This window comes from Strix aluco, chromosome 1, assembly GCF_031877795.1.
Source record: "Strix aluco isolate bStrAlu1 chromosome 1, bStrAlu1.hap1, whole genome shotgun sequence".
Classification (NCBI taxonomy): domain Eukaryota; kingdom Metazoa; phylum Chordata; class Aves; order Strigiformes; family Strigidae; genus Strix; species Strix aluco.
Window position 1 is genome coordinate 46,350,105 of NC_133931.1, and position 14,057 is coordinate 46,364,161.

General features: G+C 38.7%; 1 protein-coding gene across 5 annotated transcripts in view; it reads right to left on the reverse strand.

The window, feature by feature from the left end:
• Positions 1-14,057, reverse strand: part of SPIDR (scaffold protein involved in DNA repair) — a 205,366-nt gene that overhangs the window by 60,924 nt on the left and 130,385 nt on the right. For all 5 annotated transcript variants that reach the window (XR_012622636.1, XR_012622637.1, XM_074819713.1 and 2 more), the window contains exons 9-10: positions 10,102-10,312; positions 8,512-8,756 (exon numbers count right to left, since the gene is read on the reverse strand). Coding sequence is in view for 3 of the 5 variants with exons in the window: in XM_074819713.1 (XP_074675814.1) it covers positions 8,512-8,756; positions 10,102-10,312 (456 nt within the window). In the remaining 2 variants the exon portion in view is untranslated. The remainder of the gene's footprint in view (positions 1-8,511; positions 8,757-10,101; positions 10,313-14,057) is intronic.

Genomic DNA, 14,057 nt, shown 5'->3' on the forward strand with positions numbered 1-14,057 from the left:
CATGACTTCCTTCTCCCATGACCTACCACACACTCCCGTGCCTGGGACTCTGCTTCCATGATCCCAACCACACTGCCTAGCTCTGTGAAGCTGGGAGTCTGGTTCAATCTCTTATCCCACCTCACTAAAGGTGCACTCCTTGCAGGTCCCTGTTCACTCACTCAGAAACAGAAGTGAACATCTCCTTGCTGGTGGAGTTCCTGCAGCACATGCTGAATCGGAACTACGACTGCACAGCTGTGTAAGGGATTGTACCCCACCTGCCAGGCAGGCACTCCTAAATTTGTGGCTGCCCTTGGTCTAGAATAGTTGGGAAACTACTGAGAAATATGGAATGATTTTATACTTTTTAAAGTTATCTTCCTAGGTAAGGATGATGACACTGTACAGGAGAAGATGAGATCATGCAGTGCCAGCACAAGTTCCAAGTGTCAAACTGCAGCACAGATGCATGGAAAGCAGAAACACTGTAGACTTCAGTGCATCTTGCACTGGAATTTCACTCCTACCTGCTATCTACATTTGTGTGTATGTGAAAGAGAGTGGACAACTTCCTGGGCAGAAGACCCAGCACAAAGCCAGGGAGAGCCTGCTTGCTGCTGGAAGGAGAGCCTCCTTTCTTCCACAGCTGCAGACACAAGGAAGGCTACTGGGAGCAATCAATACCCTCACCCCTCTCTCAGGCAGCCGTATGAAGTCAGCTTTCACATGTAGCCCTTGCACCTCTAGTTGCACAGATCGGTAAGTGCCTCTGAGCTGGAGCAAGCAGCTGCACAAAGATATTTACAGTTGGCTGGTGGTAACTGCCTGATGGCTCAGATTAGCACCTCCACAGAAGGGCAGGATCTGGAGCTGCTTCTGTGAGATCCTTCTCAATGACTGGCATATCACCAAAAGTAAGAGTGCCAGAATTAAGAAACCACTGATACAGAGAAATAATTTTTAAAATATGTATATAAAATCCTGTTATCATGTGATATTGAATGAAACACAGCCCCCAACACAAACATGACCAGAAGTTACACTCTGCAACTTCATGACATCATTTTTGGTCTATTTAAATGTGAAATGTCTCTGAAATATATTTTGCATTCAGTTCTAGCCTTAAGCACTTGTAAAGCAGGTTGTCCAGAGGAGCTCACACTGCAGCCAAAGACAGGCCTCAAATCAAGTATTCAAGTGAGTTACAAAAACATTTTGAACAAATATCAGGCAGTATGTATCAGGTGAATCATTTCCTTTTTTCTTATTGTAGGACTAGAATTACAAAAATAACTATATCTCTCAACTACCATTCCACTCGAGTCCTTACACTGTGAAGTGTAATATACAGTAAGTTCATCCCAGACCTTTGCTCATCACTCTTCTTGTTTGAGGAGTATGTTCTTCTCCAAACTCTGTGAAGCCCCCTTTAGCCAAAGAGGGGGTTGAGGCATTAACCAAAATGAGTTTGAGAATTTCAGCACAGCCTGTAGTGGACCCCTACCCAGTGTGATGTTGCTGACTGCCTCTGACTGCGAGTAATTAAAAACCAACAGGCACTTCAGCCATTCAGGACTGGCATGTGAGCATGAGATAACTTCGTTAAGTGCATTTATAAGTTATACACCAATTTTAAACCACAATGCCTATTAAAAGAACTAATTAAGACTGTCTTCTCTGAGGAGCTTTATTCTATTCGTATTGTTTGCTGTATCTTAATATTTGTATTCTATAAAAGAAAGTGTATAAAAGCTTAAGATACAGATGTACAGGCCTGTGGCCCAGCAATATTGTCCCTTTCAAAGTCTGTCTTGCCTTAATTACTAGAGCGTGCCCATGATTTTAAAACCACATAGGACAGTATATTCCTGAATCTATAGTCTTTGGGACAAAAGACCTCCTTCTTCCCAAAAGAGTAGGAGTATGTTCATAACACCTTTCTGAGGAGTACTGATTTGCTATATCCAAAAAGAAGCTTTTACAAAGCTGATGACAAAAAGTAATTTCTAAGGATCTTCCTTGTCTGAAATCTGCTATTGTGTTAAATCTAAGCTGATGTTTCTTTGCACATCCGCTGATTTATGCAGATACTTAAGGCTATGCATACAAAGAGTGTTTACCTGCCCAAGTTGCGTAGAAATTACATCCAATATTTGGGTGGTTAAATTTCTCTCCCAACTGTTAGCTCAGCGTGTGTCCATCTAGGCATTTATAACATTTATCACTGTTCATGGTCCTTGTCTTCTGTACCATGGTACCAGGAAAACAAAACCCAGTGACACAACCTGGGTTTTTAAAAGGTTTTGGAGGGTTCCAGCATGACTTTAACACTTCCTCCAGGTCAGGACTGAAGTAATGTAGTGAGATAGAGATGTAAAACACGCATGGAAGATTCCTGCTCTCAGTGCTGTCAACCACATAACTTTCAGAGATAGAAAAATTCAAGGGGAAGAAAGGTCAAAACCAAGGGAAAGATTCTGTACCTTTTACATAGGCCATCTTAGAATAATTCTTGACAAATAACTGGTGCTGGAAAATTACTATTCCTGGTTTAAACCAGACAACATACAACAGCGCATACCTTGATTGTGGCTCTAGGGCTGGAAATTACCTTTTCAAATTGTTTGCCTTCCATTCCCTAGACTGATCTCCACTATAGAATAACATACAGAGGACCATGTCGCTCTTTCCATTACCCCCATTTACATATTCCCTTGAAAACAATCAGTTGGGTGGATACAGCTGTAAAACAGACAGCAGTGGGAAAACAGCTTTCTAAAGCCTTGTATGCAATCATCAGATGTGGGAGGTGTGAAAAGGTATGGTTACAAGCTAAGTGGTGGTGAATACACAATTCTACATAATGATGCTTCCATACCATTTATCTGTCTCTCCATGTTATTTACATATCTCTGCAGTTTCTCTATCATGGGGAATACATCGGTAAGTAGAGCTGTTTCTCATTCTTGACCAACAAAAGGCTTAGTTGGGGGGTGTGACTATCTTCTGTGAACATACGGGTACTTTACTGATCAGTCTAAGCACTTGAGCATGCAGGAAATACAAGCCAGCCGTCAGCATCTCTTTTTTGCTGGATTCATACAGGAGCCTGCACACAGTGTTGGCCATCTGACAGTTGGTTTCTGTTCCTGCCCATTTGCTTTCCAAAGAGACTGAATCCCTGTCACACTTGTGGTCTATGCTGGCTACTGTCTTCTTGAGACTCTTTTATATATCAGCAGCTTCTACCACTGCCCTGATGTATTTTATAACAATGGCAAATCGTTTAATCACCTATTCCTGGTGCAGGGCTGAAAAATGATCGGTGTATGTTGAGGGGGTCCTTTTTTTTCTTTGTACAGAGCATATCAGATAACAGCACTTTCACCTTGCCCTTGGACAGAATGTAAATATTTAGCACTGAAAAATAAACGGTAATGTCAAATTAACAAATTGTTGTACTACAGTGGCACTGGAAGAAGCCCAAGTTCCATCTATCCGTCTGCAGCATTAGCAACAGGGAAAACAGACTTTCAGGGCTATCTGGGCAACAGCATGGGGAAGCTACAGTGTTAAATATATAATACAATTTAATGTCTCAGCTGGACAATGTGATACCAAAGTTGTTTTTCCAGAGTCTTTTGTCCTTACTCTGTTTTGGTGACTCCAGTTTGAGAATTACAAATAGAGCAGGGTGGAGGCAAAAGGGAATAATCCAAGTGTCAGGGAATCTTAACTGTGAATTAAAAAAAAAAAAAAAAGGAAAAAAAAGAAGAGAGACTTCAAAGCAGAAAGAAGTTACTAGACCTTGAACCACAGCTGTTACGAGAACTATTATAAGTCTGTCAAGTAGCAATTAGACTACTTTGCAAGAATATTAAAGGCAGGTATCTTCATTTCTGAGAAGGATCTGTAAAGGGAAAATCAGAGAAAACTTCTAGCTTATGGAGTACTCTCTACTGCACTTCAGTTACCTATTTCCTGTTTATTTCCCACTTGAAAAATCACATCCCAGAAACATAATGTAATTTTTTAAAACTTGCATTTATGACCATTCCATTTAAAATGTTTTGTTGAAAAAACACAAAAAACAAATGGAATGCTGTAAACAGATTTAAGTCAGCCACAAAAAACACTCTGACAGATGTTAGCATCTGTGAACATGGATCTTTCATGGCAGTCCTTCCCAATCTGGGCTCTTTTCAAGTAAGACGACCTCCAGGGGTTTTTTCATGTTGTTTATTTCAATATGCTTTATAAAATTTAAGATAGGTTTTTTGGACCAGAAGGGTGACTTTTCAATATATTAGTCTACCTACTTGGAATGCTAGTTGCAGCACTGGACACTCAAGTTTTAGTTGTGCATGCTGCCAGACAGGTTAACCTGTTGACTAGATTTGTGTTAAGATAAACAGCAAAGATCATTAGATGAAGAAAAAGAGGAAAGAAGGAAATCCAACTTTGAAATGAATTAGTTTTACAGGATTACCACTTGCCAATAAAACTGTTTTACACAGAATTACGTAGAAACAGACTACTCAGAAACTTGCAACAACTTGCTAGATCATAATGAATCCCAGCAACTGACTATCATGTTTCTGGGGGCCTGCTCAGAAAGAGAAATGTGACTTTCCCCACACTTCTATTTCTTCCAGCCACTCAAACAAAACCTCGGTTCTTCTAAATATTTTGCTCCCCCAAGGGTCCTGCTTGCATGGTAGCAGGCCTTTCCACTTCTCTAAGATCTGGCAAATTGAAAACAAAATAAAGAGCAAAACCAAAAGAACTGTTGATGACTAGAGCATAGAGGCAGATCACATTATTTTTCAAAGTAAATGTACTGTCTTTCCTCTGTTCTTGGAATAGAAAGCGCTAACATTCAGGTAGGAAGTAGGTCAAAACATATGCCAAGAGAAGCAAATGGAAAATTTCTCTAGTCACCCACAAAGATTTTAAAATGTGGATTCACAGCTATAGCTAGGATTGTTTTATGTTAGTAGTGGTTAATTTTTCCTTCTTAATAAACAACACCCTTTTCTGTCCAGCCTCCTCACCCAAATCTTTTGAGCGCTCTGACCAGTTTAACTGCCTAATAGTCCTTAAAATGTGTCTATTTTAGTTTCACCAACTACCACACAACCAGCCCTGTCCTTTAAGGCATAAAACTGACCAGCTCTATTTTTTACTGAACTCACGTGGCCTGTTCAAAACAAACAGATACTGGCAAGAGCAAAATCCAAATTATACACTGCTTTATCCCAGGAACACAAAGTACAAGGCCGACGCAGTGAGTCAGACACCTCAGCGCCAGTGAGCTCCTCAGGTTGACAGGAGTCTCTTTGGGATCCTCGTACGCGTAAGCCAGGCCTTTTTGAAAAAGAGTCAAAATAATCGGGTTTAGAAAAACATGTGTTGTGTCATTAGTAAAAGTATCTCTCTCATCAGAAGGGAAAAGGCAGCAAAAAGTATGCCAGGAATGCTGGAAATGGCCAGACAGTCACAGCGAGTCGTATTTTTTTCTTCCCCCCCCCCCCCCCCCCCCCCCCGCCCCTGAAACTCCTTCAGCATGAAAAGTCCATTTTCAAGAGCAGCTAATTATGGGGGAAAGGCAAATGATTCAACAATAAGGCAGGGAACATGGGACCAATTTATGTACAACAGAAGCTAGAGAACTTCTCAGTCTCTGTAATGACTTCTCAGTGTCCTCGGAAATTGCTTTACATACTTCAGATAAACAGACTTAAACCCCTCAGACATATCCATTTGTCTATCAGTAAAAGGCCGTATTCTACATATGTGGATTTATGAACAATAAAAGCTAGATGCATATAGGCATTACCATAATTTCTATTCTTTACCAGTGTTAGTTTTAACCAATTAAATGAATCCATTTCTTTACAATGAAAATAGAGGTTCCTCCCACAATTGGCCAGTCTCTTTCTAGAAACTGGATGCCCTGAACAAAATGCATCACTTCCGCTGACCCACATTTAATTTCATGCCTCTTTCCAGCTTACTGTGTTTTTTATGCTTCCCTATGGCAACAACATCTTATTGTGGAGTGCTACAAAAGATATACAATAAAACAGCCTGTCTAAAAGACAAATCAATTAACTATTCATCTACCTCGATATCTAATTAGAAACTTTTATTTGCAAAACATTGAATTATCTAACTCATCTTGCCTCATAAAATACAAACAGTTGCTTTCAAGGCAGTTTTACTTTACAAAAATAAGTTTACAAAGAAAAAAAAAGAGGGTTTTTTTAATTACAAAAGAATGAGCCACCAAGTTGGTTCAAAGGATTGCCAGAGGGCATTGGACCCTTTTGCTCACTATCAGGTGACAGACAGAGACATTTTTGATAGAGGAGAAAATTCTCATGTGGATGCTTATCAGCCATGGAAATAGCAGCTGATAAAGCAGTATGAGGTGTTTTCCATTCCTCAGTCTTTAAAAGAAGTGTTTGTTCTCTTCTTTGCAAACGAGAAAGTGGGTTGATTTTTCTCTTTGGGATCCAAAAGACAGTCTGATAACTGCAAATGACAACCACCAAGCTCTTTTCTGAGCTGGGACATCTATAAAATTTGAGGAACTTCCAAGAGGCCAGTTTAACAACTGCCTGTGAGAATACCCAGCTACAGCATGTACTCAGAAGCAACAGACTCTCAATTTTTGTTTTATTTCTATTTCAAACATGATATAAGAAGTGCAATCTGAGATTTCTGTTTTCTTTCACCCCATTCCTGTGATGGGTGTGGGCTCAGGCAGGTTAACTACTTCTAATTGTGTGATTGCAAGTTAAGTATACTTTTGGTTAAAAGTTAGAAAGGAAATACAGAGATGGTATGATTTGAACTCTGCTAGAACTCATGTAAAAATCAGCTTGAATAATATCCTCAAAATCACATACTGATGTGGGGCTGCTAAAGTACTTTTCCTCTCACTTTTTAAAAAATATATATTATAGCAAGAGTTAATTAATTATAAAGCAATGAGTTCACACAATAACATGTGCTGATTACTTTTTAAAAAAGTAATGTAAGTTAAGGTCAATATAACTATTCTGTGTAAAGGAGCTTTTAAAAAATATTGGGGAAAAGGCTGTTGATAATTACTTTCCTGTGGGTGATGACTGAGCTTGCATTTTAGGAAAGAACAATCTTCCTAAATTCCTCCTGGACGGATTTTATTGATCAGTAAGTGCTGTAAATTATCCAGTGGCTTACAAGGTAGCAAGAATCAGGAGAACTGCAGTATTTCGAAAGCTCAGGAAGAAGGACCTGTGAGCATGCTACTACCCACCAGCAGGGTGGCTTAGAGGAACTCAAATTCTTCAAACCTTGAAGAATCATTTCAAAGCCTATTGCAAATTGCATGTGGATAGTTCTCAATGGGACCTTTTAAACTAATTTCCCATCTCCATTCAGGTCCTGAACTCTGCAAGAAGATAGATCTCCTAATGTCCTGAAAGGCTGAACTTAGAAGCGTTATATAAGCTCTGCCACTGCAACTCACTTCAGTAAGCTTCCTGAGTGAAAACAAAATTGAATGTATCTTACCTTTTAAAATCTTAAGCCAGCATGAACCAAAAATTAGTGCAAAACCAAAGGAAGGAAATTCAATAACAGACACAGTGATCTCAGACCCAGAATTGCTGAGAAAGACTTTGAAATCAGTCTTTGGTCTCAAACCCTGAGGATCATAAAATGTGAAGGAAAGGATTCATCAGTACCAGTCAGAAGGGAAAACTTTGTCTGGCCTATCTTTTGTACTTAAGAAAACAAGGTCCCATTCTTGATTCCCTACACCAAAAACAGACCAGTGTTAGGATGCAAAGACTAAAACAGAAGAGGCTAAAACCACTAGTCTAAAGCTGTAAGCTCCGTGGGTTTTGCATATAAGATTTCCTCATTGGTGTTAATGTTTTGACACCAGATCACTTCTTACTGCAGAGCAGCTGAACTGCTGTGACCTCCAGCTTTCCAGAAGTCAACAGGAGCTTTTTCCAGTGGCTTCACAATGGAAGTTTGCATGTGTGCAGCTATGTTTCTCTAATGGCACCTGTGCAAAATCCCCATTTTAGAAAAGCCTTTTGTTTCTCTGTCTACGTATTTCTCTTTTGTTTCAAAAGACCACTCTGTGAGCATAACTGACTAGCAGAGCATATTGGAGACTGAAATAGGTAAATGGGAAGTAACAGTTATTCTGTGAAGCTCAAGAAACACTGCAAGATGTCCATGATCATCACTGGTTTTAAATTAACTTCCCATTGATTTTCAATCTTCCGGTCATTCTGTTGATTACATGAGCTGACAGATCCTTCCCTCCTCTGGGCAGGACTACTTCTGTGTCACACTATAACTATTAAAAAACTACACCACTTCCATCAAGAGTCCTGTGCCTTCCTGAGTGTGCTTATTCCCTGCAAGCTGATGACCAAGAATGACATTTCCAAACTCCCTCCTCTTCAGTTTCTCATATATCACGGCCTCAACAAGAAAATTCCCATGCCTCTTATTACTCACCTAACATTTGGTGGATCTGAATTTATGATGGGTGTTGCACAAAGAGGCTTGTTTCCTTCAACGTGGCTTCTGTAACCTCTTGCAGGCAAACAGTACACCCTTTGGATAACCACTCGTACCTGCGCTTCTCTCCATCCCACTGCTCCCTGGCTTTCCACCATTTCAAGCAGAGAATCATTAACAGCACTCCGTGCTAAGGGATGCTGTTTCGAATCACAGTTATGGATTTGCAGAGCACAAGCAACCTGGTGAAAGAAAACCCATTAATAGAAGCATTTCATGGGACCTTGAAACAATGTAGTGTTAAAGAATAAAACTTCAGCATGAAAAATCCCTGCAAGAAGTGCAAAATTAGTTTCAAAATACTTACTGCACCTAAACTAACTTACAGACTATGGCCAGTATTTATTATGGATTTTTAATGAACACTCAAGAGAGCTGAGCACACAGTACTCTCCTATATTAACACGGTCTATATATATAGGCTCCTTCCCAGCACGAGCCAAATTTCTAGTTTCACAATGAAACCCGATTCTATAAAAAGCTGGGTGCCAAGAAAGGTTTTCAGAATATTACAGACTGTGCCATAAGTATTATCCACCAGTAGAGAAGGAGAATTTGCAGTATTTAAAAGAAAACTGTGGTACAGCACTACCCCTTGTCTACAAAGTGGTTGCAATAAAACTCGTCTATTGAGTTTTAAATGAAGTGGTTTTGTTTGTTAGGAACCAGGAGGGGAACAAGTAAATTGCTCTGGTTTTCGAGTACAACAGTAGAACCTTTTTATAAGGTAGAGTTGAAGCACAAACTATTAAGATTTGATTTATGTAACTTTTTCATTCCCAGGCCTATAATGGGTATTATATAAAAAGCATATACAAAATGGTGACACTCAGTCTTGTTCACCAAAATTGTAGGGCCAAAATTCTCAAATATTAAGAATTAAGAATTATTTTGGGTAGCCAATAGAAAGCCTTTATAAGAGCCTTACTTCCAGAAAGTGCTGGGACACACTATCAGAAAACCAGATCCCTTAAAATACCTCAGCTTGTACAACCACAGCTATAGACATGCACAGTCAGTAGTCATTTTAATACAAAGTCAAAATAGGAAAGAAAACAAACTGAAGGGGTGGGAAAAGGAGGTGGTGTTACCAACTGATGCTTTAAAGAAAGAGAAATGAGAAATTAGGAAATGAGTTAAGAAATAGGGGTGCGAAAAGGGAATGTTTATTTAAAATAATATCTTGAGTGAGTTTGCAGAAAACAGATTTTATTTCAAATAAAGCTTAGCTATTCAGCTATAAAGAACGAGAGAAAAATCAATGAAAAACCAAGCTACAATTACTATTTAGCACAGTAGTGAGACTTCAGCAAAATAACCTCACAGCAGTTCAACATCTAGATGGGCCAAAAGCCTCCGTTAAGAAAATATTATTAAAATAAACACTGAATATTATTCAGTCTTGGCTAAATGAAAGAGGAAACTGAACAGGTCAGTAATTTAGAATTTTTGGTTTTGTTATGATTTCCAAACATCTGCTCACCAACTTCTTACCAAGTGCTAAACTGTGAACCAAATGGACCTTACCTGATTATCTGAAGATTCCTGGTGTAACTCATCATCAAGGTCATTTAGTCTGAACGTCTGTGCCAAAGATATAATATTCTTCCTAATAAGCATCTTTGTAAGACCATATGTCTTCTCTCTCGTTTCTGAATGTTCACTGAATAGCACCTTCTGACTAAAATAGGTATTCATGATAACAGGAACATCTGCATTTCCCAGAAGCAGTTTTTGCCTGGAAAAAAAATAATCCATTACAAGTTAAACTACTGATAAGCACTGTTTTAAAACGTGTGTTGTATTTCTCTCCCCTTTTTTCTATAGTTACAACTAAAATACTCAAAGATGTGTTATCCAAATTGCAGATAACCCACCCCATTGATATATTCAGCTTGGATCAGCCCTATTAGCTCAGGCATAGCCCTGGGGGAATGGAGCTCCACTGCATCCAGGGACAACTTACACCTGGAAGCTGGCTGAGCCCTGTGAACCCCATCTGGATTCACACAAGCACTATTTGGTACCTCCACGCTGCCAGTGCCGAACCAAGAGCATCAGGAACACCTGCATACCGTTACTGAGGTAAAAGCCATGAATGAAAGATTATTAATCCTGCTCTATGTTAATTCAGAGCACTGGCTCTGCTGGACCCAGCCTGGCCCTTGCAGACCATGACATCCCCCTCTGGTGAGTGCTTCCCACTGACCCAAATTCATTCTCACTGCAGCCAGCAGCAAGCTGTTCCTCCTGCTCTTTCTCCTCTCTTTTTCTAAAAGCAAAATGTTATGCTTTTCCTATGATATGCCATATATTATTTTGCCTGTGTGTTTGCTGCTGTCATAAACGTGATCTCCAAGACCCATTTTTAGTTTCTAGTGCCAATGTAAATTCCCAAACAGCTTCACATGCAGTAATTTCTCGCCTAGCAGATTAAGGTAATGGCTGCAGAATCTCTAAACACACAATAATTTGATGCCAAAGCACATCTCGATATGGGGATTTTTTCACATGCTAGAATCACAATCATACATTTAGAAATACACTTTTTATACTCACAGGATACAAATTTAATGAAGTCAGCTAACAAAAACAATCAGTAATCTCATTTTCTAGACACCATCAAAACAGAAACAAAATTCACTTAGTGACTTTATTGCAGGCTGTGTTTTTCTACCATTAGATTTTTATCGCTTGGGAGTAAAACAAGGCCTCCTGCCTTGGCAGCAAAGCTGAGCTGACCTGAGATCAGAAGTAACCTCAGGACTTCAGTCTCTAGAATGCTCAACAGCCATGGAGATGAAGGAAGTTTTCACATCTATGACATTGTTTGTCAAAATGCAGCCATACAAAGGTAAAAAGCAAAACAAAACAAACTACTCAAAAATACTTATTTCTGATCTCAGTCCATACAAGATCTTGACCATGGGCTGTTTTATAACAGACTCCTTCATTCTCTAGAGAGCAGATAGCTAAATGGAAATTAATGCATTTGTATTTTCAAAGGCATAGGAAGAGTTGCAGGAAGTTATTAAATATAATCTCTGGTTTTTTATAATTAGAAAATAATGCAACAGGAAGATGAATTCTGCCTTTTAGAAAAAAAGTACAGAGTTAAAACTAAGCTTGCAACTTAAAACTATGAATCATACACATAAATTATAAAAAAGATGTATGGCTTCTATCTGTGAACACTCACAGAAGTTATGATTTGAAACTGAAAATTCTTGAAAAAGTACAGCATAAAACTAAGTACCACACTTCACCGCGATGCCTTACTGCCATCTGTGAGCTCTTCAGATCTACGCAAGCAATAGTTCATCCCTAAAGGACACTGAGTCCCTTGACTCCATGTGAATTTGCTAACAAAGGTCCCCGTTAAGAAGAGCATGACAGTTGCTCACAAGGCTGCCAAATTGACATTGCCTGATAATTTTCTGTGTTACAGGATTAAAACTGAGGAATTAGCTTGGTCAGCAAAACAAGACATCTCTGATCTTAGGAGATTTTTAAACTGCCCCTTTTTTCTAAATAAAAAAAAAGTATATAAAGTTTGCTACAGATCTCAGAACAGTTTGGGCTGTCTTTATATGCAGATATGGAATGAAAATTTTAGCACCTACTTTCTTGAGACGTCTGTGTTCAGACCCAAAGTAAACAGGAAATCTCTCTGAACATGGGACTGTTACGTCACTAATGTCAGAAGAATGTTTGCTTGATCTAAATCATCTCATTCTCTAAAAAAATACTGACGTTAGTAGCAAATCATTCGCAGAACTGAGGTTTATGGTTTTGTTTTAATTTTCCTGTGCAGATATGTGATCAGCTTTTTTTTTTTTTAAGGCAGGTAGGTTTTACTGATACCCAAATTATATGTACCATGGTTTTGCTATGTCTATGCATTCCATGCCTCAAGTACTTTTATAGCCACCAAGAGCTGTCTCGGGCTCAGTTTTTATCATACATGAATAATGCATAAATTAATGGCTACATGGCATTTCCACAAAGCTAAAAAGGGACATATATACACTTTCAGGAGAAGGCCGGCACTTCTTACTTGCAATTAGTTCACTAAAAACACTCATTTTTTTGTTTCATTTTAATCATTTGGTTTAGACCTGGAAATGTTCAAATGAATCATTTGTTTTAGACCTGCATAGGTGTCCACAGACTTAGCAATAACTCTTCAGCTAGGTCAGAGTAATAATCACAGCAGCCTACTTAAATCTTTCCTATTTCTCAATGGATGGATTCCTCCCAACAGGAAATGAAAAGGACCAGCAACAAATAGAAATAAAAACCAACTGAAATGAAAGAAATAAGAAAAAAGTTTGCAATAAGCTCACTATTTTGTGTACAGGTGGATTTCTAAATGGAAATATTTTCTATTTTTATATACAAATACATATAAATAATATATATAATAATGTATATTCTATATATATAATATTTAAAGATATGTTATATGTATTATTCCCAAGTTTATATATATAGTTTATATATATATTCTTCTACGAAGAATAGAATTATTAATATAATATTAATTAATTGAATGAAAACTCTGTCCTTTTCCAGAAATTCTTCCTAGTATTGCTCAGCTCAGACAAGCTCTGCAGGATGGTAATTTTGATCATCATCATGGCAGAAAACTCTACATTGCCATTGTATATTGCTCATACTGTTCGCTTTACAACAAAGGCAACCACACACACAGAACACACACACACATGCCTTAATTCTTTCTGTCTGCTTGAAAGATACAGGCTAGGGCAAAGAAAGCCTATCAAGCTGCAACAGTTGGGGAAAACCAAAATCCCTTCCCCAAGCAATCCCCGTGGTCCTGAGCTGTATGTGTTGCTCCTGTGCCTGAGACACCATAACTGATCACCTCAACCTGTTCCAGCTGCAGATTCTCTACAGCCAGAAGTAGCCCTATCCTAAGAGGATACAGAGTACACTCTGTAGCATCCTCTTAACAGATAGGGTTAAATGGGCATTTCAAGTCTTCTGTGACCTCTCTTAAATGTCTTCTTTTCTATCTGCTTCATTATATTTAAAAGCTTATTTTCAAAGAATGAGACACATCATCTCATTGAGCAAATCACACAGAGACAACAGAAAGAAAACAAAGTTCACTACAGACTTAAAAAACCCAAAACCCTCTCTTGTACTCTCTGATTTTCTTCTTGCTCAGAAAAGTATATTTAAATGTTGGATTAGAAGTTGACTTCCTTACTAACTGCTTTTAGAGGAAAGGTCGTTTGCAATGACCTGAGGTAGAGACTGTGAACTTTTTACACTACAGGGCATTTTTTTTTTTCTGGTATGTAGACAATCAGCAATTGCCGTAACTGGTCACATGCTAAAGGAACATGAGGCAATAATGTTATTTTTTTTTTCTTTTCCAACGGCAGCTTGCTTCTCTCTCCAAGGATGTAGCTTGGTTTTTCTCTTCCTCCCTCCTATGATGAAATGGCTATCTG